Source organism: Populus trichocarpa, chromosome 8, assembly GCF_000002775.5.
Source record: "Populus trichocarpa isolate Nisqually-1 chromosome 8, P.trichocarpa_v4.1, whole genome shotgun sequence".
NCBI classification, from domain to species: Eukaryota; Viridiplantae; Streptophyta; class Magnoliopsida; order Malpighiales; family Salicaceae; genus Populus; species Populus trichocarpa.
This window is the reverse complement of record NC_037292.2, coordinates 4,784,346-4,808,849: the sequence shown is the minus strand read 5'-3', so window position 1 is coordinate 4,808,849 and position 24,504 is coordinate 4,784,346. Positions and strand designations below refer to the sequence as shown.

At 34.3% G+C, this 24,504-nt stretch overlaps 2 protein-coding genes, 1 long non-coding RNA gene and 1 pseudogene across 22 annotated transcripts; 1 reads left to right on the top strand and 3 right to left on the bottom strand.

Annotated features, from left to right (window-relative positions):
• Positions 1–225: 225 nt before the first annotated feature.
• LOC7472463 (protein HEADING DATE 3A) lies at positions 226–10,267 on the bottom strand. Of its 16 annotated transcripts, none has more exons than XM_024606623.2 (6): positions 9,815–10,267; positions 8,355–8,602; positions 3,435–3,668; positions 3,197–3,258; positions 2,039–2,079; positions 226–634 (listed from the first exon to the last, which is right to left on the bottom strand). In XM_024606623.2, exons 3-6 carry the CDS (start codon positions 3,630–3,632, stop codon positions 411–413), a joined length of 525 nt encoding a protein of 174 aa, XP_024462391.1. In that variant the 5' UTR covers positions 3,633–3,668; positions 8,355–8,602; positions 9,815–10,267; the 3' UTR covers positions 226–410. The 16 variants fall into 16 exon arrangements, with proteins under 16 accessions (XP_024462391.1, XP_024462392.1, XP_052310827.1 ...); XM_024606624.2 differs by having other exon boundaries at positions 8,355–8,444; XM_052454867.1 differs by having other exon boundaries at positions 8,355–8,434.
• A 1,219-nt stretch (positions 10,268–11,486) lies between these two features.
• LOC112328420 (uncharacterized) lies at positions 11,487–14,215 on the bottom strand. Its single transcript, XR_002983312.2, has 2 exons — positions 13,544–14,215; positions 11,487–12,964 (listed from the first exon to the last, which is right to left on the bottom strand). It is a non-coding gene; the product is annotated as an uncharacterized LOC112328420 (long non-coding RNA).
• A 2,683-nt stretch (positions 14,216–16,898) lies between these two features.
• LOC112328512 (uncharacterized) lies at positions 16,899–18,168 on the bottom strand (annotated as a pseudogene).
• A 72-nt stretch (positions 18,169–18,240) lies between these two features.
• On the top strand, positions 18,241–22,044 carry LOC7462118 (phosphoglycolate phosphatase 1A, chloroplastic). Of its 5 annotated transcripts, none has more exons than XM_052455455.1 (12): positions 18,241–18,724; positions 18,843–18,910; positions 19,016–19,108; positions 19,191–19,262; positions 19,383–19,454; positions 19,694–19,753; positions 19,926–20,076; positions 20,645–20,719; positions 20,828–20,927; positions 21,521–21,624; positions 21,710–21,846; positions 21,964–22,044. In XM_052455455.1, the coding sequence occupies exons 1-11, from the start codon at positions 18,436–18,438 to the stop codon at positions 21,814–21,816; spliced, it is 1,191 nt and encodes a 396-aa protein (XP_052311415.1). In that variant the 5' UTR covers positions 18,241–18,435; the 3' UTR covers positions 21,817–21,846; positions 21,964–22,044. The 5 variants fall into 5 exon arrangements, with proteins under 5 accessions (XP_052311415.1, XP_052311416.1, XP_024463545.1 ...); XM_052455456.1 differs by having other exon boundaries at positions 21,943–22,044; XM_024607777.2 differs by lacking the exon at positions 20,645–20,719.
• Positions 22,045–24,504: the final 2,460 nt, after the last annotated feature.

The following is a 24,504-nucleotide window of genomic DNA, read 5'->3' as shown; positions in this document are numbered from 1 at the left end:
TCTGCTATAGTCACTGTATTACTCTTTATTTAATTTTTCAAAAGCTTGGTTTGAGAGGTTAATTCACCATTTTTTTAAAGATATTTTTTTAATATTTTTTGTATCACATGGGCAACATAGTGTTTTATTAAGAAAAAAAAATGTTAATACTGTATTTGACTATGGTTGTAGGAAATGTCGACATCTTAGGTCTCATTTTGAAAGTTAAGAAAAAAAAAGCATCACTTATAACAATAATAATATCATATTTTATTGATACCTTGACGTGATTAGGTGTTTTTGCTACAAGTAGGCAGGAATATAATAGGGGAAGCTAGATGATAGGACAGTATATGCAGCAATACAATATTTATAGACTTGTTTTCAGTCTTTCCAACATGGGAATATATATTTAAAGGGATATCTTCCTGTTATCGCCTCCTACCACCAGAGCCACTCTCCCTCTGGCAGTTGAAATAAACAGCAGCCACTGGCGATCCAAGATTGTAGACCTCAGCAAAGTCTCTGGTGTTGAAGTTCTGGCGCCACCCAGGGGCATACACAGTTTGCCTGCCCAGTTGCCGAAACAAGACGAAAACAAACCGATGAATTCCCATTGTCGGCCTCGGGCTCTCATAGCACACAGTTTCATGGCCTTCGCAAAATGTCGATATAATAGTTAGTTCTGATGCAAACAAGCAAGAACATATCTAAAAAATCAAGATTTCTCTGTCATGCATGAGGTATTTCAGGATCAACGTATACACATGTGGAGGTTTTATTAATTTCCTAATTCACAAAGACAGTTTACCAATCAGAACACATAATTGATGATATGGCCACGTTAAAACAACAAAAAGCAAGCAAATTATTTTATTCTCACTGTCCTTGTCCGCCCACAATCCCCGTCCACTCTTTTGTTTGCTTTTCTACGAGGCCGCAGGTGGAAATGGAATAGACCTGGCTATTTGGCCGAGAAACTTTTGGTGTCTCATCGTTGCCTCAAACGTCATATCTCGTAGGTAGTGGGAATATATCACCTTTCGAGATTGAGCACTCTCATCATTTGAGTTTTTAAAAAATCATAAAAAATATTTTTTCATTAATATATCACTTTATATATAAATGGCACGCTTAATTCTTGTCTAACCCTTTAGAACATAAAAGTTAAACTAAAAACACCCCGTTGATTAAAAAAAAAAAACATCTCATGGGATATTGGTGTTGATAAGATAAAAGAGACCGGAGAAAAGGAATATCTTTTCAATTCCCCTCCTTGATTGCCTATTATCGAACCCCTAGTTTCTCAAATTGGATTTTTCAATTCCAAATTGCTAAAAAAACAACCAATAAACCCCACAACAAAAATTAATTATTAATGGAAATTTCTTGCACTTTAGAAATCTAGCGGCTTTCTAAGACTTTTTTCTTTTATATTGTTAATGAAAATTATTTGAGATTTGATTACTTAAAAAATATATTACAGAAATGACTTTTTTTTTCCCTTTCAAATTAATGCTGTTTTTTTTTTTTACTATTTAAATGCTATTTAGAAATTAATTTCGCTGCAAGTATAGCTAAAAAAACAATCTAAAACGGCTTTGGGGGAGAAGAACCCCTGGACAACTAAATTTCGATCCAATCATATGCCAGCAAAACAGCCATAATTGATTTTTTCCTAATCAGAATATTCACTGAAATTAATAGAATCATGACGAGAGATCATATTTCGAAGGATAATGCTGTCCCGACGAACAATATGCTTTATAAATAAAACCAGAACATCACATAAATATATATAACCCAGCGGTTGTATGCTAGATAGCTTCTTTGAATATAAGAGGTTTGAGTCTCAATAACTCAATTTCACTCTAGTTATTATTATGTCATTGGAATTAAAGGGTTATATGACGGGGAAAAAGCAAACAAACTAGCATAATTCCTAGACTGAGTACGTAGGAATGTAGACAAGTATACAAGTAACATTAGAAGTTCCTAAATCCTAATGGAATTCTTGAGTCTTTTAAGAAAATATTAATGTAAATATATATATACTCACCAAAGCTTGCCCCAGTTGTTGCTGGAATATCAGTCACCAACCTGCGAGTTCATGTGACAAGAAATTCATATCAGCTGAAGTTCAAAAAAACAGAGCATAGTCGACTTGTGGTATCATGCATTGGATATATATGCAAGAGAAGGTTTTGTTTCTGCTTTCTATTATATTTGTTTTCTACACACGACAATATATAACTAACTAAACTGGGTTGATCATCAGATTCGTTCAATATCGATTACACTACTTGCATATTATATTATATGGAGTAGAAAATTGTGTGGACCCTCATGTATCACTGTTTATGATTTATTTTTGTGTTGTTTGATTTGTTTTTTCAAGATTTTTTTAACACTATTGATGATGCCGTTATTGAAGATTTGATTTTACTTGATTCCAAAATCTTTTTTATTTTTTTAACGGAATATTCTATAGAATAATTTTATAATTTAAAAGAGTCAAAACAACACTTGAATTATAAATTATAGACGTAGTATGTAACTCATTAAACTATAAACTATGTTATCTTACTAAATATTATTTTATATAAAAGAAATTCACTATGCTAGAATCTCAAAAAGAAAGTCTGGATATATAGGTACCCAATATCATCGTACGTGACTAAATGTACGACCTGGCATCTCTAAAAGAACCCTAGTCAATCTGCTCCCTGTTTGGTTGACCCACTGAGCAATAAAGGGATGGAAAAAACAAAGAAATGAAAGAGAAAGAAAACAACGAAAGGAACATGCTGCCAATCAGACAAGAAAAGAGAAACAGAGAGGGTCATAGAAACTCTTCCCTTGCTTTCACCGTACGTACTGTACTTAGTGACCAATCCAGACCAACAATTCTACAAGAGTGCTACCAGCTGTGATTAATGTAGATAGATTGTAGATAATTAATTATATATATATATATAGAGAGAGAGAGAGAGAGAGAGAGAGAGAGCCACGTAAATCTACGTACATATGCAGTTATTATTTTTTATAGAGCACTTAACTCAGTAGTTTCACTGGTAATTAAAAAGCAATTATAGCAATAATTAAAGCATATTCTTGATCTTTTAACCCTGTATATATCACATATTTACGCTAGATCCATCATAACACCAAGATCGAAATAGAGCGTTGAGAGAGAGGGAGGCATTTTGCCATTTACCAATGCAAATATTCTCTTAGGCTGGGGTCACTTGGGCTGGGTGCATCAGGGTCCACCATAACCTACGATGGAAGTGACATTCACTCGTAAGATTGTCAAATAATCTAGAGAATAAAAAGTGTGCACGTTTGGCTGCAGTAAATACTGTACTTAATGAAGTCACCGGAAAACATAAGAAATAAATAAACGAAAGACTACTACTTATTACTTAAAGGAGGAGGAGACTGCTGAGACGTACCAGAGTGTAGAAGGTCCTTAGATCTTCCCCGCCAATATCAACCCTAGGCTGGTTGGCAACCTGAGAGGGCTTGAGCTCGCAACCATTGTTGACCTCTCTGGAGCTGTAAGTGACCCTGAGGGAGATAGACTTTGTGAAGGGGTCCAGCACGTCCCCTATAACACGGCCAACGCTCAGAGGATCTCTGTCCCTTGACATTTTTTCACAGTAAATCCACTCGTAAGCAGGTACAGTCTGAGTCGTCAAATGAATGCTGATTAATTTCTTATGGCTTCCATGGAAGGAGATGCGTCGGGTATTTATAGCACTCTACTCTTGTGGCATCAATCTTTCACTGCTCTGCCATCAACAGAATACACGTTGCTTTATTGTTTTTCTTTTCTTTTGTGGATTCCTAGATCAAGTTTTGGTGATATATACCTCGTTAGCTCGAACTCTATTATTGCATTCGGAGTAGTCCGAATGGAATAAAATATATAAAGGCGGCAACCCTTTTTATTTTTTCAAAAATTAAAGAAAGCCATTTTCATCTTTCACTTTGTTTTGATCTTCAATGAAAGGGCCAGATTCATTTCTTCTCTTCCCTATATATCCTCTTATACAGTTCCTAGGACGGTGAAAGCAAGATTGGAACTCGAAGAAGACCTTCTACGGTTGTAAACATATCAGATCATGGAATATATCATTGTCTCGAGATATTTACGAAAAAAAAGTTTTTTTTTAATAAATTATAATAAGAGTTAGATTAAATATTTTTACATTTGATAATATCCTAACACTGTAAATAGTACTACACTAATGCCCGTTTTAAAAATATATGTATCTTAAGTGAATAAAAATTATATCTAGATATTATGGACATAATATCTAGATGTTGGGGTTGCGAAATATAACTAAAAATATATACTTAGTTTTAGGACTTAGAACGTGAAATTTCTCAAACTTTGAAGGTTGTACGGCAACTTTAACCTTATGGAGGAACCACATACGAACCAGTCACAAACCATGTCTTGTCGTGGTCATCACTTTGGTTTTTGTTTATTTGATAATGCATTTCTATTTTATTATATATTTTTTTATAAAAATATATATAATAATTCAAGAACCCAATCGCACCTAAAAAATTATGGACCGTTCAAAATAACAGAGAAAAGTATATAAAATACCTCTGTTTTTCAGTGAGAGAAACATTTTCGCTTGCCTTTTGAAATTTCTCTTGACATCGATCTAAGTTAGCAATTCACTTAAATCAATGCCCTCCAAATCCATCCTCATTGTAAAAAATATCATTTAGACTTAAAAGTTTAATTATTGTCTGATTAAAGGTCAAAAAATAGGTTTATATAAACTCTAATAAGTACTAATCAAATTATTATTTAAACTTGAAATCTATACAAATTCATCATTATCATGCCAAAAAAATCTAATTTAACTAGAAGATCGAGAGTGGTAATATCTTAACTCGTAATTCTATGTTAAATAATTATTTTAATTTAAAAATTTAAATTATTAGGTGATGCTCTAAAAAATTTTTGTATTTATTTTTAAAATTGCCATCAATTGTTTCCTAAATAACACGCATAGTATCCTCACAGCACGAACAAAAATCACAATCCACAAGTGTTTAAACCAAAATAAAAACCTTCCAATTGATCATGAATTAATTATTTGCAAATAGCCAATCGATCGATCATGAGTTGCTGATGTTTTACTGGCCAAGAGGTATATTCTAGAAACAAGGAGGACTAATTGAATATATAATTAATGACTTGTTTGGGAATCGGTAAATCTTGCATGGCCAATACCGGCCACTGGTCATCATAGCGGTGCGGTGGCGAGTAGGATTCCCAATTATTATCCATTTTAAGTTTATTTTTCAATTAAATACAAATTATTTTTTAAAAATATTTTTTGATTAAAAATATATCAAAATAATTTATTTCAGATTTTTTATATCAATGTTTTAAAATAATCAAATATTAATTTGATATTTTTTTAAAACAAATACACTTTTGAAATGTACCCAAACACAAATCAAAACAGCACAATATCAAACACTTTCATTAAGTTTATCCAGAAACTGATACACTATTACGTTGACCTAATCGATGCAGTTTAATAATCACTACAAAACCAGTCAATCTTTGTTAAGCGAGAGATTTGTTATAATTATTGACATATCCATTAATAATCAGTAGTAATTAAACAGTAAACAGTAAAGCGATGATGTGATGTCTAATTTTCGAATCATATCGGGTTCTGATTCTAGATGTACAGATAAAAAGAGTCGTCTTTCTTTGCTTTTCAAAAAAAAAAAAACCTTTCTTTGCTTTCACCAAGTGATGATAAGCTAGCTCCTTCTTCAGATCAGTAACAGAGGTGGTGAAGCCTGGTTGTCTTCACGTTTGATTCTATTGATGCTCAAGTAGCTGTCAGTCTTCTCGAGGATTGCATCATACAGGAACCTGTACGATGCCAGCACCACCCCCAAAAACGTACGTATTGTATCTGTTCAAATCTCGCACGAAAGATTCTCCGCAATCCATATCGTTCCAAATAATTTGAAAGTCTTTTTATCTGTTCACCAGCAGAAAGAGGAAAAGAAAGAGAGAGTTCCCATCGTAATGATCTGGGATCGGGATTTTTCTTTCGAGGAGTGTCGAGTTCAAACTATACAGGAGGACTGGAACGGGAACCTAGAGTTTGAATGATGTAACTTTTCTTTCTTGATCTGCCGAGCGTCCTCTGTCAATATTGGGCATTTGTGCTGTTGACTGGATGGTTATCCATATCTCATTCTTTGAATTTGGGTGTTCCGCATTTGCCATCCTTCTAATCCAAAAAGATGAATTGTTTTCGCTTATTTAAAATCTTTTTTTTCTTTTTTTCTGGATAAATTCAATTCAACGTCTCTTGAGCGAGCAGAGACGCAAGATACAATTTGGTTGCAAAGGTCCTGCATGATTTGTTGGCATCAGGAGGCCTGATTTATAAGCGCTCGAAAGAAAGTAGCGCGGTACAAGATGCTGGCGCTCGCGATGAAAAGATACGTGACTCGCTCACTCGAACATGAAACAGCTGAGGACAGTTGACTCGACCTCCCTCGGATGTTTCAGGCTACAGCACTCAGAACGGAGGGACCCAGTCATAAAGCATGGGCCCAGTATTCGGAAATCGAAAGGTGAATTTGACTGGCTGCCTTTTCTTTTGTCACCTCTCCCTCTGTTTTTCTTCCTTGATGGGAAGGAAGGATACGATTATGATGCGGACCGGCAAAGAACTATCCTAAAATGGAAATAAATTTGTTTGGCCGGCGATTCATGCATGGCACTACTTTCCATCTCACTAAAGTAGCGACGAACTTTCTCTACCATCTTCTTCCCCACCTTTCGCTAAACACGTTAGCTCCACGCAATAATGAAATTCTAAATGGTTAGATCAGCCTTATCAGGTATAAGAAAGTCTTTTCATCCCTTCTTTTCTTACAATCTTCCTTTTCTTACAAATGTAAACGAAAGGATGAAAAGTCTTTTTTACACCCGGTTTTGGAGGGAAAATGCCCGTGGAAAAAAGACTTCTTCGAGTTTCTATGGGATATTGTAACAAATGTGCAAATTTATAAAAAGAATAATTGAAGGAGAAAGATGGAGAAAATTTGCGTACTCGTAATCTTCGTTAGCAATATAATTTAGAGGATGTAATATAGTTATTTTTCAAAATGTTTTTGGTTTGTAAATATATTAAAATAATTTTTTTAATTATTTTTAAAAAATATGTTTCACATTATAACATCAAAATATGTAAAATAAAATTATTTTTAAACAAAAAAAATTCAAATTTTATTGAAACTCCGGTGCAAATACAGCCCCAAATTATTTTTAAACAAAAAATAATTTGTTTAAAAATTAGAAGTCTTTTGTAATTTTTCAAAAACAAAAAAGAAATGCCTATAAATATATTAAAATATTTTTAATATTGTAATATCAAAACAATCAAAATACATAAAATAAAATTATTTTTAAACAAAAAAAATTCAAATTTTGTTGAGACTCCAGTGCGCAAACGTAGGGTCTTAATTAGAGGAGTATTTTGTAATTTTTCAAAAACAAAAATGAAATACCCATAGATATATATGGTAGAGACCTCCAGTCAAAAATATATTTTTGACACGCCACAAAGCCACAAAAAATACGATGTAAACTAGGATTATAAAATTATAAAATTGTAACGAATGTTTTTTCTATATATAATTCATGCACCTTAAAGTACATAGTTTAATTAAAAATTTATGCAGTTTAAGTAACACAATATAATTATTCATGTACATAGATGTTCATCCCATGAAAAGGATATGGGGATGCAGAGACCGTAATGGTCAAAGACTCAAAATGAAAGAAATTTAAGAATAGCATGTTATAATGTATACAACTGTACATTTTCATCATACAAATAGAGAGTAGCCTAATTGTTGACTTAGCACAGTTTTTCTCTATCCCACATTTTTGTACAGCTTGCACAACAATTAACACAATTATCCAAGTATTTTACAATTAAAAAGTCTTGTACAATGAAACTAAAATTGATAGTAAAAAGAAGGTAGATTTTGCTATTATTTCCACCTTTTGTCATCAACCAAACGGAGAAATAAAACTAAGAAAAACCATATTTTCTTAACCCTTGTATACATTTTCCATAATTTATCAGCGACCAGACAAAGAAATAACATGGAAATAATCCAAAGTTTATAAGCCCATCAAAAAAAATTTCAGTTCCAAGAAATACAACATTAAAGAAACCATTTTGAAACCAGAGTTGAATACCCGAAAAAAAAACAAAATGATAACAACAAAAAGAAGCAAAAAAGGATAATATTTGCATGTAATTGAGGTCCATGAATCAGATTAGAAATAAGAAAAGCACCTGTAAGCGAAGTGGGCAGATCTCAAAGACTTTGTTCGTTGAAATCACAGATGGGTCTCCCTCTATCTTCTTTTTTCTTTCTACAGAGTACTACATAACAAAAGGGATTAAGATGGGGAAATTGTAAGATGAGGAAATTGAAAAGCATAGATGTTTTCTTGAATGAAAAGGAGAAGTTAGGAGAGAAAAAGAGTTGTTGAAATCACAGAGGGGTCTCCCTCTATCTTCTTTTTTCTTTCTACAGAGTACTACAAAACAGAAGGGATTAAGATGGGGAAATTGTAAGATGAGGAAATTGAAAAGCATAGATGTTTTCTTGAATGAAAAAGAGAAGCTAAAGGAGAGAATAAGAGTGAAGAAGACAGCTAGTAAATCACCAGAATGAAATTAGTCATAGAAACAAGACAAGGAAATCACACATAATGATTTCACTTTCACATTCACATCCACATCCACGAAAATGTAAACTCAGTATTAAAATCGCGAGTTTACCGATTTTCAACTCATGATTTCATTCAATTTTATCAGTTTTGAAGTTTTAAAGCGATTTCCACGATAGCACGATAAGTATATGTTAATTTTACAAATTAACTCGTGATTTTAACAACCATGGCCTGCGCCGGAGAGGGGATGGGGGAGGAAGTGAAAAGTTGATTAAATTCTTAACCCTATTCCTTGATGTTTGGTGCAAAAAGAGAAAGCGTATTGATTATTATGGAGAATAATATATAAGTTATAACTGTAAAAGGTGAGCTAAAACATTGCCACTTGAAATTAGAGTAAATCCCCCTTAAAATTTTGGATGCTGCTCCCACCCTGACAACGTGACGCCATACTCCATTTTTACCACAATTTATTATTTACACTTTAATATTGAACTTATACATAGTTTTTATCTCTTTTTTCTAGCAACTGATCATAATTTAGTTCATCTTAGATGATATTATGATTATAATATATTAGGATCTACTGTTGGCTATAATTTTTTTTTTTTTCAAATTCCACCAAGCATGCTTGATATTTGATCTTTCAATATTTGTTACAGTAATCTTAATACTTCATTTTCAAATCCTACTTTCATAACCTATTCCTTTCAAACTTTTTTCTTATATCAAAGGTAGAAACACGCTGGTGATCCCCAAAAATTACAGAATCAACAATCCAACACACAATCTGAATTTTTCAAAAAATCCCCTAAAATCTTGTAACAACTACTAAGAAAATTAGCAATTCGAAGATCATACCCTTTTTTTCGTCTGAACAGAGAAGAAATAAACTCAGACCCTCTTTTTATCGATTATTTGTTTAACTACAACCCGATTTTGTAATTCAAACTCTCCCTCCTCATGTTTATCTTTGATTTTAAATGATATGAAAATGAAAAATATTTACTATTAATAATTAAGTTAAGTGTACAGAAATACTTGGGAAGTCAGATTACTGTTGATAAAAAAAAATACCTGGTCCGGAGACCGCAACTTGAAGCTTGGACGGAGACCGCACCTTGAAGCTTGGACGGAGACCGCACCTGGTGGTGTCTGATGGGCGTTGGGCGGTGCCTGGGGGTGCTTGGTAGCTGATGGGCGTTGGGCGGTGCCTGGGGGTGCTTGGTGGCTGATGACGAGGAGTGGAGCGGGAGGTGAATTAGAAGAAGGAAGGGAGGAGGCGGTGTGTTTTGCCTTTGTGTTGGGCAAGTTAATTAGTTTGAAGTGTTGTAATATCTATATTTTATAAATATCTATAGTTTAGTCCCTATACTTAGTCATAGTTCAAACTAAATCCCTGTAAATGCGTTCTTCATCGAGAATTGAATAAAGATTTTTTATAAGCGTACAGAAAACCGAATAGCCGAATTTTGGGCGTTGGGCGGTGCCTAGGGGTGCTCGGTGGCTGATGACGAGGATGGTGGAGCGGGGGGTGAATTAAAGAAGGAAGGGAGGAGGCGGTGTGTTTTGCTTTTGTGCTGGGCAAGTTAATTAGTTTCAAGTGTTGTAATATCTAGATTTTATAAATATCTATAGTTTAGTCCCTATACTTAGTCATAGTTCAAACTAAATCCCTGTAAATGCGTTCTTCATTGAGAATTGAATAAATATTTTTTTATAAGCGTACAGAAAACCGAATAGCCGAATTTTAATATGGCTTGATTAAGAAAATAGAAATTTAATTAAAAAACAAAAAAAAGTAATAATTCAATTTCAACTTGATTTGTTTTTTCTATTAGTCATGAGTACGGTCCACTCCTATCCTAAATTAATGTGTCCATGGATATCCACAATAAAAACAGGGCGATGAAGAAATGGCAACGGAGATATACATAGCTGATGAAGGAAGCGATTGGGAACGCGGTTGAACGCGTGTTTTTAAAAATTTTAAATTTTTTTTTGTTAAAATTTAATATGGTTTATATGTTTTGGATCGTTTTGATGTGCTGATGTCAAAAATGATTTTAAAAAAATGAAAAAACATTATTAGCATGTATTTTGACACGAAAAGTTATTTGAAAAGCACTTGCAACCACACTGTCAAACATGCTCGAAAACCGTGATATTGTTCAGCAATAGCGCACAACCGCTGGCTAAAATCTCAGGAATTAAACGGAAAAAAAGTTTCAAATGTAAGCTTCACAGTAATGGATATCAAGGGAAAAAGATATTTTTTTAATAATTTATATTATCTAGTATATCATAATTAAACATGATATAAAAATAATTATATCATTTTATATATTATTATCAAACACAATTTATTTTTTTATGTTCTAGGAAGTTAAATGGATGACAGGGGCGGAGCAAGAAAAAAAAATTAAAAAGGACTAAATTAAAAAATTTATTTTAAAAAAGTTAAAATTTCAGTTATTTTATATAAAGAAGGGCCTGGGAAAAATTTTCTCCACCTGCCACTGGGGTGATGGATATGCTAGAATTTATACAAAAACCCCATTTCTTAGAAAATCATATCTACATGAGGGAAAAAATTATAAAATTACCTTTCAATGTAAAAAAAAATAGCAGCTGAATTTTAAAATCTTAACTTAATTCTTCCTTTGATATTTTAAGATATTTTATTTTAAAACGAGATTATAAAAGTTAGAAAAATAGAGGGGCCAAGACCCTTATTAAAAACAAAGACTTGGCAAGCTTGTCGTGGCCTCTTTTTTTTACCATTAACTCCTCTTATGCAGTCCTCATCACTAGACTACCCGTTAGTAAAACATAAATAAAACGGTGCGTATAAAAAAAACACACTACAATTGGGTCACAACCGGGGAAAAACAAGCAACATCACTGACAGCTCAGGAGCAAGTTCGACTATATAAATCCACGCGGCATTGCTCTGTCAGCTCTTCTTCTCGAATTGAGACCCATCATTTAGATAGTTTCAGGTAGGCTAACGAGTTCACTACGGCTATGGTGGGTTCCCTTAACCAATCCACCGTCTATGAGTCTCTTGCTCCTCGAGACTGGTGCCTACTCCCATGAGGACACGCAAGAGACTGGTTTTTTCCACAATTTAATGAGTTATGAGCTCAACACACCCTTTAGCAGAAACTGGATGTTTCTTGCTCATTATCAGGCTTCTCCCAGATGAAATAAAATTGGATTGACGCAACACGAGAAAGGCTTCCCATTCTTTAGCCTGAAAGATGAAATCACTCAGTACAGATGAAGCTTGCAAGTTTTGAAAACTGCCAGGCAGCTAGTGAAATACATCCAGAACAAGAAAAAATTATGATGCCTTCGAGAAAAAGCAGACATCCCCTTGACTATGCGCCTGACCTCAATACCTCCGTGCCAACCTCTCCTTTTCCTGGTAGTTTCGCACATACCTGCAAGACAATCTTAGAAATGGGAAAAAGCAAGCTGCTAATATCTTGAATAGCATCCAGTCCCACTGTCAAAAACCATTCGCTTCAGTCCAGCTTGAAAAACGTGTCTGTGCTTATATTAACATCAGAGCACAGCTACTTGATCAGTTGCTTAGGCCATTTAAAGAAAAACATTATACAACAACAATGAGGCGTTTAACTGATTCGTCTAATAATCTCATCAAGACATTGCAAGGGACATGCATGTTTCAAAGCTGACTGGCCCAATATAGCTCAAAAAGTGACACGATTGCCTCTATGGAAACTAGATGGGAAAACCCAAATCAAGATTTATCTGCTCTGGGAGTTGCTACTTTCTTACTAGAAAAAAAGATTCCTTGTCTACAATCATTTACAGTTCATCATTAGAAGTGTATTGCTCAATTCTGGAACACGAAAGTTGTCGTGCATTCCGTGTTATCAAATGATAAAGGGACAGTATAGAAAGTCTCGTCACATGACATTGCTGGGCAGCACTGTGTTTCAAGAGCACAAAACCTCTGTTTTTTTTCATTATATTTGGAGGGAACTTTTTTTTATTGCACTCTGCCAAACATCAACAAAAGGGCACACTTGCATACAACAGGGGAAGGGAGGGATGGGGCAGAGGACAATACTCGACCAATTCTCTTTAAAAAAAATAATCACATCAATAGCTCATTGGACAAAGTTAACAGTACGAAGATTACGACCATTAGAGACAGCATCAACACCAGTCTGCATCTGCCGCTTTTTTTTTCGCCTACAATTTCATTAAAAAAGACAAGACACGCAACTTGAGCATAGCAATCTTTTCAATTATCTTAAAAAAGGTACAAAAAAGGATCTTATTGTGCCTAAAGATTGAAAAGATTAAAATACAAAACTATCCATTTAAGCATGCTGATTAACTTCAAAACAACCTAAAGCAATGGTTGTTAACCAATGTTACCAATAGCTTAACAGCAAAATCTTTTGAAGTTTGGGACTTTTTAACAGAGAACATAAAATAGAAATGACAGGACAGGACATTATCTTAACGTAGGACCATTATTAGTGCATCCCTGAAATCTGGACATGACTCCTACTACTCTCATATCGAATATGCACCGGCATCATTTTATTGGGCTACCAGTAGCAGAAGCACAGTTCCAGGTGCTATAAGGCTATAAGCAAATTTCAAATACTATTATTGCTGCTGGTGCAAACAAATTTCAAATACTAATATTTTCACACTTGGGATGCATACAACTGCTATTTATTTCATTGCTAGAAAAAAAACATATATCCCCAAACCCGTAGAGTTATGCCATTAATTACACCTTCAGTTCAGAGAGCTTACCTTTTTATACAAAGATTCCTAATCTTCAGACTCTCTTCTTTGTCTAAGCTCTCTCTGTTCCAGCCGCCCTCCTCTTATGCATAGAATCAAGAGGAATCCCTAATGAATCCATACAATTTTCCGAATTCTTAACAGAGAAATCGAAACCTAACCTGAGATAATTGAAATTAGACCCTAATCAAACGGAAGAAGTCGTGAAAATGACCATCAGTGCGTCTCTAAACACACTTTCTTTTATATTGTCGTAACTCTGATGGCCATAATGTGGAAGGCAAGGCAACATTAATCTTCAAAGCCCTGCTTACTGTATACCGATCATGATCACCAAACTAGATATCCTTTACCGTTCTTATAATTTGACTAGAAGATGGATTTTCTTTCAGTTTCTTGGATGGGAAAAACCAAAGAAGAATTCTGGATCGTGACCTTGAGGTCTTGGAGGAGAGGAGGGGTTTCTTGGCGTTGGTTTTCCATTATCAATTTGGTTTGGTTTTTGTTAGAGTTTGTGCCATGTATATACAGCATACAGGGGTGGTGTGAAGTACTGCTGATATTGAACAGGGATTGCTCCCCATGATCAACCAATGGGGCATTACCGGCTATTAAATATATACGAGGAAGTTGTTGGTGCTCAAATCAGATTAAATCAGATATACTCGAAATTATCTTATATTTAACACCTTAGTTTGGATTAGGAATGAATCGATCAAGTCTTGAGTCATTTTTGTCTATAAGAATGGGTTTAATAAAAATCAAGCATATTATCCGAGACAGCGACAGAGACAGAGACACGCTAGCTTAAAGTATACTTTTCATCAATGCTTAACAGCTAGAAATGCGGCTTTGATTCAGACAGTTAACCCATCAATTTCCTCAAAATAGACATGCCAGTTGGGTTTCTATAGCATTAACTTGCTACAACTCCTAGTTTTAGTACTTAAATGTCTTCTTCTTCTTCTTCTTCTTCTTCTACGAGTGTGAATGGATTTTCCATTGTAGTGATCAAAAGCAACTAAAGCAGGAGGCAATGAGTAGTTGCCACGAATATTTTGTTACTTCCAATCGTAGACACAGATAGATATTAAGAGCATTGAAAGAAAAGGTTATATTACGATGAAAGAGATGGTGATATTTTGTTAGTTAATCACAGCAATTTCTCTGAATAAACTTCCTGAAACTATGCCATCAATTGTCTTACTGCTTGAGGTTTAGGCTTTCTGGGGATATTCTAAAGATGAAAAGGTTACGTAAATAATTATACAGGTAGCCTCAAATTTACCATTAAATAAATCTGTATCAATTTTATGTCTAAGCTTTCAGAAATTCTCAGTTAAGGATCTTAATCCATATTTCCATCCAAATCATACTCTTTTTTTTTGCTTAGAAATGACATCATCTTGTAGAAAGATTAAAATTTTATGCCAAGTGACTATTAACAAAAGTGCTTGTTGAAAAATCAAATTATTGTAGTGAAATTGATACAAAAATAGTTTGTATGCAAATTCAAGATTATGTTTTTACATGAATTCTCTAGCACACTCTTCAAGCACGCTGTGACCCATTCTTGATTGTGTTCATTAAACTACTTAAACCATCATCATATTCATAATAAATAAAATGATTTCAACAACTGCTGAGATTTGCAAATGATCACGTTTTCTATCTAACAAGTGTTCGTAAGCTTTGATTGTCGTCTCTGCCCCTGAATCTCTCCCCTACAGAGAATTTTATGCTTGTCATATCATCAGGTAATTGAGTAGAGGACATAAATAAACAACGGATTTTAGCTCAGCAATTCATACAAATCTATGGATCATATTATTGATGTAAATGATGCAACATCAACAACTCAATCAGAGGAAATACAAATTTGTTGCTCCTCAAAACTTCTTCAAATCTCAATCAGATATACTAATGACATCTCCAATCACATCACCAGCATTTCTTGAATTGCAAAGATTGCTAAACCTAAATTTTGACGCTTCAAACAGAATTTATCATCGCAGAAGAATATGTATTACGTACATCCAACACCTGCAAACAGAAATGATAAAATGTCAAGAAAAGAAAACCAAGATTCATTTGTCTATGAGAAAATCCATTCACAGCTTCATATTTTGAGGACTTGTTCTGGTTATTAAATGGGTCTCAACTGTCAACAAGTTTTTGCAAGCAAATGACAGGCAGCAGCATGTTGAAAACTGGAAGACAACATGTTGACCACCTTGTCTATCACTTGATGTGCCTATGTCGCTCAGTGTTTGCAAAGGCGGCCTTGTTTAAAACTCAAAATCCATGCAACCATTTCAACTGGAAGTTAATTGATGTCAACTGATATTTGTCAACAAACAGTTCATTATCACTGTCCATCGACCAATCGTTGGTTCACACAAAGTGATGCAAATGAACCTGAAAAGAAAATGCATTTTAACCAAAAATATTGTAGAAAATGCCCTTTGCAGATGAGCTTAAAGGACTCCAAGAAGGCAAATTTAAACTGTTAATTGAAATAGAAACTAAACCTTGCGATTAAATATGTCTTAGGGATCCTGAACAAACACCAATTCGGTTTTATTTAAGTAAATTGGATTAACGTGTAGAAACTACCTATTTCCTGTCTAGTTCCGAAGATTTACTAAAGCCGGCTCGAAGTGTATGATTACAAACACACTAGCACTTGAAAGTAATGTGTCCGCTGGGGCAATCAAAACATTTATACAGGGCAATCCATGAAAAGGTGCACAAGTTTGCAGAGAGAGTAAATGATCAACACCACTTGGAAACAACAGAACGCAAGACACTATTGCAATCTAGTATGGAAGATCATCAAATTGTACAAGATGAACAAACAACTGGTAGCTTTATTTGTCGGCCTAAGTTTATTTCAAATAACCACCAAAAACCCTAGAGAAGATGAGCAAGACACCAATTGGTTTGGTCTCACTGAAATTCCTCCTAAACACTGAGAAACAAGGAAAAGTACAAAAGCCATTCGATCAGAAATCAAATAAAAAAAAAGTTCTTTCTCTCCGCTTCCTGCGTTCTTCATTGAACAAAGGTAACACAGACGAACAAAATGGATAGCGATGCAAAACATGCAGGCTACGCAAAAATACAATCCAAGATAACATACACACACAATCATAGAACTATTTTCTTGTCATTCTCGATTCTCTAAAATTATCTTGTCATTCCTATTTCTCCACAAAGTTTGCATTCTTTTCTCATCCTTAACATTCCAAGCAACCAAGCACAAGGCTCAAAACATAATATGAAGCAAACAACATATGTACAGGTGTTGAAAAAAACAAGCATCCAATATCAAAAATCATCCAAAGAAAAAGGAAATTGAAACTGATCAAACCCTTGAACCCAAACTTCATATCTTATTCTCTAAAGCCAAAATCCTTTTCAAACTAACACATTATCAACCAGTACAAATTCCACAATCTTTCCGGAAAATCTTAATACACAACCTAGTAAACAACTTAAATTAATAAAATACAACAAATCATTACACAACAACAATCCGGAAGAAATTCAAACAAAAAAAAAACATACCTTCTTCTGTCTAGAATCCAACAAAATATGTGCATTACAGAACCTCGTTAAAGCCATTGCTTTCGCTTTACACCCAGCAGCCAAGCACTTCCTTAACCCTTCCTCGTTCCTCCCCTCTCTTCTCCTTCTCTGCTTCACCGCCGCCATCTCTGATCCCTAATTTCGCATTCAATTCAAAAATCTCTTTATCATTGTTAAAATCTCTCTTTCTTTTCTTATTTTTCTCATCTTCTTTATATGGGCTTTTCCCATACTTCCAGTAATACTCTTTGTGTTTGACTTTGAGCTCTTCCATTAAGGTCCAGTAATGGGTTCAATAGATCCGAGCGAGTTGTTTGGAGCGGCGAGATCGCCGAGTTACGAGTTTAGGTGAGTCAGATATGCGGAGGATGAGAGAGCCGAGTCTTCGGCTGCGCCGTCGATTGTTATGGGATCGGGAGGTTGTGGCGGGGGTGGTGAAGGAGGGTTGGCCATGGGAGAGTTGGAGAGAGCGAGCGAGTTGATTTGAGGGGGTTTTGGGTCTGCACTTCAGACGACTAGTAGTGTGCTGGTGTCGGTTACCTTTTCATTTTTCCATGAATTTTTCTATGCTTTACTGTTTATGATCTAACTGTTAGAGCAATGACCAATAATGTTCTTGCTCATGGCATTGCTCTGGGAGATGTATTTACGTCTTTCAATTAGGATGCCGTTTCATTTACATGGGGAGACCATGCCCTGTGCGTTCATGGTGTTATCTGGTGCAAGTTTGCTTTGCTTGCGATTGGGGATGGAATAAGAAATCCCTTCTCCCTTCCTTGTTTAATACTATTGTTTGGATTGCTGGTTGCAGGTTCTCACAGATTGAGGTGCTGCACTTTAAGTGATGTATATATTTCTGGCTTTTTTGGGTTGTATCAGGAATTTATTATCAGTAAATCCATTTTCAAAAATGATTGTCATGTGAATTCCATTCCACATTCTCTGAGAATCGAATGTAGCCATTGGATCTAAATATACTTAAAAAAAATTAATTTGAAAAAAAATATATAATTTGATGAAAAGCCCGCAGCACCAAACAGATCCAAATTGAAAAGTTGAATAAAACTCTCATTAAAAAAGAAAAAAAAGAAAAGGAGAGACACCTTTCGCCGCAAATTAGATGATGAACAAAGTCCGTTCACCCAAGCTCTCAGGTCATCCTGACCCCAAAAGCACATGCTGACCCACGCAACCATCCAAAACCATAACGGCCACAAACTAACCACCCTTTCTAAAAGCTACCACTCAAACATTTTAATAATTTTTTTTCCAAAACAAAAGGGGAAAAAAAAGAATACAAAGTGACAAAGATGCTAAGCAGGACAGTTGTTTCAGTGTCTGCTGTTTCTTCAACCTCTTCAACATCTCTGTCCCGATTTCTGTGCAAAGTAAACCAAACAATCCCTAAATTCTTGGGTCAGAAAAAACTCTCCCACAACTTCACAAACTGTACCACATGGAACAAAAACTTGAACTTGAATAGAAAGTGTAGTACAAGAATGGACAATTTCACGACCAAAGCATCAGCAGCAGCCCAGCCTTTAACAAACGCAGATGAGCTCATTGGGTCTGTTGAGACTTTCATCTTTGATTGTGACGGTCTGTGTTTCTCGCTCGCTTTTAAGTTTCTTGTCAATTCATCTCTTAGAATAAAAAAAAAGAGAAAAAAGAGTTCTTTTTTTTTTCATGTATTAATGAAGGGGTGAGTGATTTGCAGGAGTTATATGGAAAGGAGATAAATTGATTGATGGAGTCCCTCAAACTCTTGATATGCTCCGCTCAAGAGTTTGTATTTAATTTGTGCTATAGTGCCTCTTTTTTTCCTTTTACTGTGCTGTCAGTGTTTACTTTCTTTTGTAAAATTGTGGGTTTTCCTTTGTTGGATTTCAGGGGAAGAGACTAGTTTTTGTTACAAACAACTCGACAAAGTCTAGGAAACAATATGGTAAAAAGTTCGAGTCACTTGGTCTTGATGTCAGTGAGGTTAGTAAGTCACAACCCCTTCTTTTCCATTCTTTTGTTTTGATTCACTAACAGCTGCTGTGAATCTATCCAATTGTTTCAGGAAGAGATTTTTGCATCTTCTTTTGCCGCTGCAGCCTATTTGAAGTCAATTGATTTCCCAAAAGATAAAAAGGCAAGTAACAACCTTTTCTATTTCTTGCAATGGGGTTTTGTTATAATTGTGTGGTTATGGTTGTGGAGATTATGAGATGTGGTAGCTGATAATGAATTGATATCCGTGCATGACTTGTAGGTTTATGTGGTTGGTGAGGATGGCATCTTGAAGGAGCTTGAGCTTGCTGGATTTCAGTATCTTGGTGGGCCAGTATGTATGAGTTCCAGTTTGCATTATATTTCATTTCATCTTCTATATATGCTTTGAAATCTTCAGCTGTTAGTAATGCTAGAAATTTCTACGAGTTATTCAATACTGTGCAACGTGCAATGACCTTTACTTGCAATAATTTCTGTTCCTGCTAATGCCATTTTCTAGCTTGTTGGTTAGTTAGCAGTAGCATTTGTGATGAACATGTTATTTCTATTTTGTATTGTTCACTTATACAGGAAGATGGTGGAAAAAAGATTGAGCTGAAGCCTGGGTTTCTGATGGAGCACGATAAAGATGTAAACTTCTATTCTTTTTTCTTTCCCTTTCAATAAGGTATATCCTGACAGGCAAATTGAGTAGGACATCTTTAGGTTGTGCTTTGTTTTATAGTTGCAATTGAGGAGCAAAAGGCAGCATGCTTTTCCCAAAATTTAGGCATACTAAAGATGTTTCTTCATTGCTACTTAGGTTGGGGCAGTTGTTGTTGGATTTGATCGCTATTTCAACTACTACAAAGTCCAATATGGAACACTCTGTATAAGGGAAAATCCTGGGTGTCTCTTCATTGCTACAAATCGTGATGCAGTCACCCATCTTACAGATGCTCAGGAATGGGCAGGTTCTCATCTCCCCTTCGTCACAAATTTATGTTCCATCACATTGATTTCTACTCATATTCAGGTTATGTAGGTTGTGATGCATGATGTATAGAAAACAAGATATGCACTGATCTCCAATATTCAGCTTGATACCAATTTCAAATGAGAAATGTGGTGTTAGAAGACTTGTACACCCTTGGCCTTTTGAAGAGCTGAATATCAGTAAAATGAGTAAACTAGCAGAGTTGTCTGTAATCCTTCCAAGCATTAAATTGCATGTTCTGAAAATATGAAATTCAAACCAGTTCCATCTATGTGATTTTGGCATCAATAAGTGATAATAACATGCCAGTCCTGGACTTTGAGTTCGTGGACTAAAAAATAGGCCAAGGCTGTACTTTTGTATTGTTAGCTAGAAGGTTCGAATGTACTTAAATGTGGTTAATAAGCAAGTGTTATGTGATATCGTCCCTATTGTAAGAAATGTAAAAATATGAGCTGGTAAAAGAATAGAAATGGTTGGGATTAGATTTCCAGTATACTTGTTCCCGCTCTGGGATTGTGGTTTGAACTACACATGCAATGCAGTGGCCCAAGCAACAATTATTGCACTAATCTATTTGGAGATTTACATTATGAGAATTCCTTGCATCCTTCTTTTGGGTAAGACTGACTTGTTCATATAAAAGCAACCATCGTGATATTTTTATTTCTGTTCCTCACAATTTCTTCCAGAATACATTATAATCTGTGCTTAATATATAATTTCAGGCGGTGGTTCTATGGTCGGTGCTTTTGTTGGTTCAACTCAGCGTGAGCCACTGGTTGTGGGAAAGCCCTCAACTTTTATGATGGATTACTTAGCAAACAAGTAGGGCTTACAATACTTTGTTCCTTCTTTTATTCTCCGCTTTCTTTGAATTGAGCAAATTCAGGAGAAGTCATGCATGATTTGCTTACAGCTCAAACAATGCATAATCATTATCCACATCTATTTGTCAAATTATCTGATTCCATGCCCACCAACCACCATATATTTGCATTCATATTATTCATGGATAAGCAAGTATTTGTTGGTCTGTAAGTTTGTAATCTAGGGTCTATCGCAAACCCACCCGATCATGCATAAGTGGGGACTGGAGAGCCTTCATGTGCATGCTAAGAAACAGGCCTTGCAACTTTAATACAAGGCAAATTACTGATGTATTGCCATCAAGGTTGGTCTTGCACAAGCATAGGAAATTGCAAAAAAGTTTATATTTTTCCACAATCAAGTATACAATAGTCTTGACTCATGACTACAATATCACCTACAGCACAACATAATCCCATTAAGCAGTGGTTGCTTTTCTTTATCAGTTGCATGATAATAAAAAATGAGTTTGAACTTCCATCTAAACGCCCTATTGTGTTCTAGTTTTCCTCACCTTTGCATTTTATTTTCATGTATCTGATCAACAACAGATTCGGGATTCTCAAGTCACAAATATGCATGGTCGGGGACAGATTGGATACTGATATTCTGTTTGGACAAAACGGTGGTTGCAAAACTCTTCTTGTACTCTCCGGTAACTACAAATTATTATGAAATTCCCCTCCTACCTTCAGCATGTATATTGTATGTACTCTAATTGAGGTTTTTCTTTCAAAAAGGTGTGACCTCATTGTCGATGCTTCAAAGTCCAAGCAACTCCATCAAACCAGATTTCTACACCAACAAAATTTCTGATTTTCTTTCCCTCAAAGCTTCAGCTGTCTGAGCATGCGTGGACATTGTGCGCTGTATTTAGGTCCGTGCATTATTTTTTCAATTATAATTTTTAACATTACCACATGGAATTTCGCTAAAATCCGCAGCTGTAGCAACCAGATATATTTGCCGACAGATGTTAAATTTGTTCGTGTAGGGCGAGCAGACAATGAAGGCTATGCCCAATCATTTTACATAAATTTACCACCTGACAAAGGAGCGTTTTTATTTCATTGAACATCAAGTGTCTTTACCTTTATGTCTGCTTCTGCAGTTTAGTGGTGCATCCTTTGTTCCTATTTTCATCCTGCCATGTTCTTCAACAAGTCTTCAGAGATACCAAGGCATATCACAATTTTTTCCAGTTAAAAGCTCTTTGAAAAAGAGTCTCCTTTTTCTCATCCTCTCTTCATCTTTTTAACTAAATAATGTCATTCATTGAGTAACATCATGCATCACATCATCATCTCTGAGGGGAGGTAATTAGTTTTAGAAAAAACCGCCATTACGGACAATTGTGTTCGAATATGTTTGGGAACATGGTGTAAATCGTGTTTTTAAAAAATTCAAAATATTTTTTTTTGTTAAAATTTAATATGTTTTGTATGTTTTAGATCGTTTTGATATACTGATGTCAAAAATAATTTTTAAAAAATAAAAAAACATCATTGGCATGTATTTTGGCATAAAAAATTATTTGAAAAGCAACCACAACCTCATTGCTAAATACTCTCTTCGTGTGTGGACAAAATCTTATGCTTTTGGCCAGCTTGCAGAGATATTTCTTGATTACGTGCCGCAATATAGGTTCATGTATCATTTTCTTAATTATTATTTAAGTCAACTCCAATACTATCTCAAGTCCTTAATTTATTTATTATGCCAAATACAACACCCCATTACCAATTCCATGAAAATACAATGGAGTAATAAATTTAGTTTCAATTATATTGGGATTAGGAGGCAATTAGAACCCTATACCAGCGTCATTAATGCAAATTATTTTGATTCAAATAATATATAATAATTGCTTCAAAAGGGACAATAGAGATTATCAAGCATTAATAAAAAAAATGATTTTTCCTAAGGAGAATATATGGATCTGACTTTATGACACTATAAGAGAATTACATTGCTAATATCTGAGGGGCGTGCTGATGATATTAAACTCTTAAAGAGGGGTTAAAAATTAAAATTTACTAATTTTAAAGTTAAAATTTATAATTATTCAATAGGAAAAAAAAATTCACAGGGGCCAGCGTGCATATGATGTTTCCTAATATTCCATTCTTATTAAAAAATATATATATATCTCATCTATTTCCACCACTTTTATAAAAACTATTAAAATAAAAAAAAACATTTTTTCATAAAGTTTCACAAAAATACAACAATTAAAGAGAGAGAGAAAGAACCGGAAGCCGTAGAGAAGCAGCGAGTGACTATTACATTTCACCGCTTTTCACTAATACTAGCTTTGATACCCGCGCGATGCCGTAGGTTATATTTTTTTCATAAAAAATATTAAAAAAATTAAAATTTAAAAATTTTGAGTTTTTCTGTAAAGTTATACTAAAAAATCTTGGGTTTGGCTGCAACGCCTGACCTAAGAGTAATATTTATAATATTAATAATAAAATTAAATTTGCATGACCCAAGTTTAAGTGAGTTTGACTGTAATACCGGACCCAAGAATACTGGATGTGGATCTGGCTATAAGGTCGTGTCATAAAAGTGTGATAATTAAATAGATTAATTAAAAAAAACAAAGAAAAAAAATCAACAGTAAGGAAAAAAACTAATGAAGAAAAAGAAAAAAAAACATTGAATTAATTGGCTCAACCTTTTAAATCAGGTTATCCCGTAAAACCTGGGATTTGCATCATGAAAGTTTGATAACTAAATAGAAAAAAAAATAACGGGTTTACCTATAATTAATCGGGTTAACCCATCAAACCAAGTTAACCCGTTAAGCCTAGGATACGTGTCATGAAAGTATGAAAGTCTGATAATTAAATAGAAAGAAAATTAACTTTAACAAACTAAACTAAATGAAAAAAATAACTCATCAAATCAGGTTAACCCATCAAACCCGAGATTCGTATCATGAAAATCTGATAACTAAATAAAAAAATTTTAACATTAACAAACTAAATCAAATAAAAAAAATTCATAAAAAAAAAACAAAAGAAAAAAACAGTTATATAATATAATACAATATAATAATAATAATTATTATAATTATAATGAAAAAACGTGGGGAAAATTTAAAAAAATGAAAAAAAAAGTAGGGAAAGCTAAAGTTAAAGCTAAATTCTCAACTAACTCAATATTGAAAAAATAAATTTAACAAAGATAATTTTAAAAAAAACATGCGGGGGAAACACTGTAGCCAAACAAAAACCATGTAAGGGAAACACTGTAGTAATTCATAGTATTTTTTTTTAAAAAAAAGCTACAAAGCTAATCTCTCAACCAGCTTAATATATAAAAAAAACCGACAAAGGCTATCTAAAAAAAAAAAAGTCAATTTTGGGTAAAAAAAATATACAAAAAAGGAAACAAAAGCAAAAAAAAAAAACACGTGGGGAAAGCTACAGTATTTTAAAGAAAAAGACAAAAAACTAAATTTTCAATCAGCTCAATAGTAAAAAAATAAAATTAACAAAAATAATTCTGAAAAAAACAAAACAAAAAA

Coding starts and splice junctions, on each gene's coding strand:
- LOC7472463 (XM_024606623.2), bottom strand. CDS start 3,632: ATGTCAAGGGACAGAGATCCTCTGAGCGTTGGCCGTGTTATAGGGGAC. Junction 3,259..3,434: donor TAAGGACCTTCTACACTCTG/GTACGTCTCAGC, acceptor CTTCCATCGTAG/GTTATGGTGGACCCTGATGC. Junction 635..2,038: donor AACAACTGGGGCAAGCTTTG/GTGAGTATATAT, acceptor CATTTTGCGAAG/GCCATGAAACTGTGTGCTAT.
- LOC7462118 (XM_052455455.1), top strand. CDS start 18,436: ATGCTAAGCAGGACAGTTGTTTCAGTGTCTGCTGTTTCTTCAACCTCT. Junction 19,455..19,693: donor TTCAGTATCTTGGTGGGCCA/GTATGTATGAGT, acceptor TCACTTATACAG/GAAGATGGTGGAAAAAAGAT. Junction 20,077..20,644: donor AGATGCTCAGGAATGGGCAG/GTTCTCATCTCC, acceptor CATGCAATGCAG/TGGCCCAAGCAACAATTATT.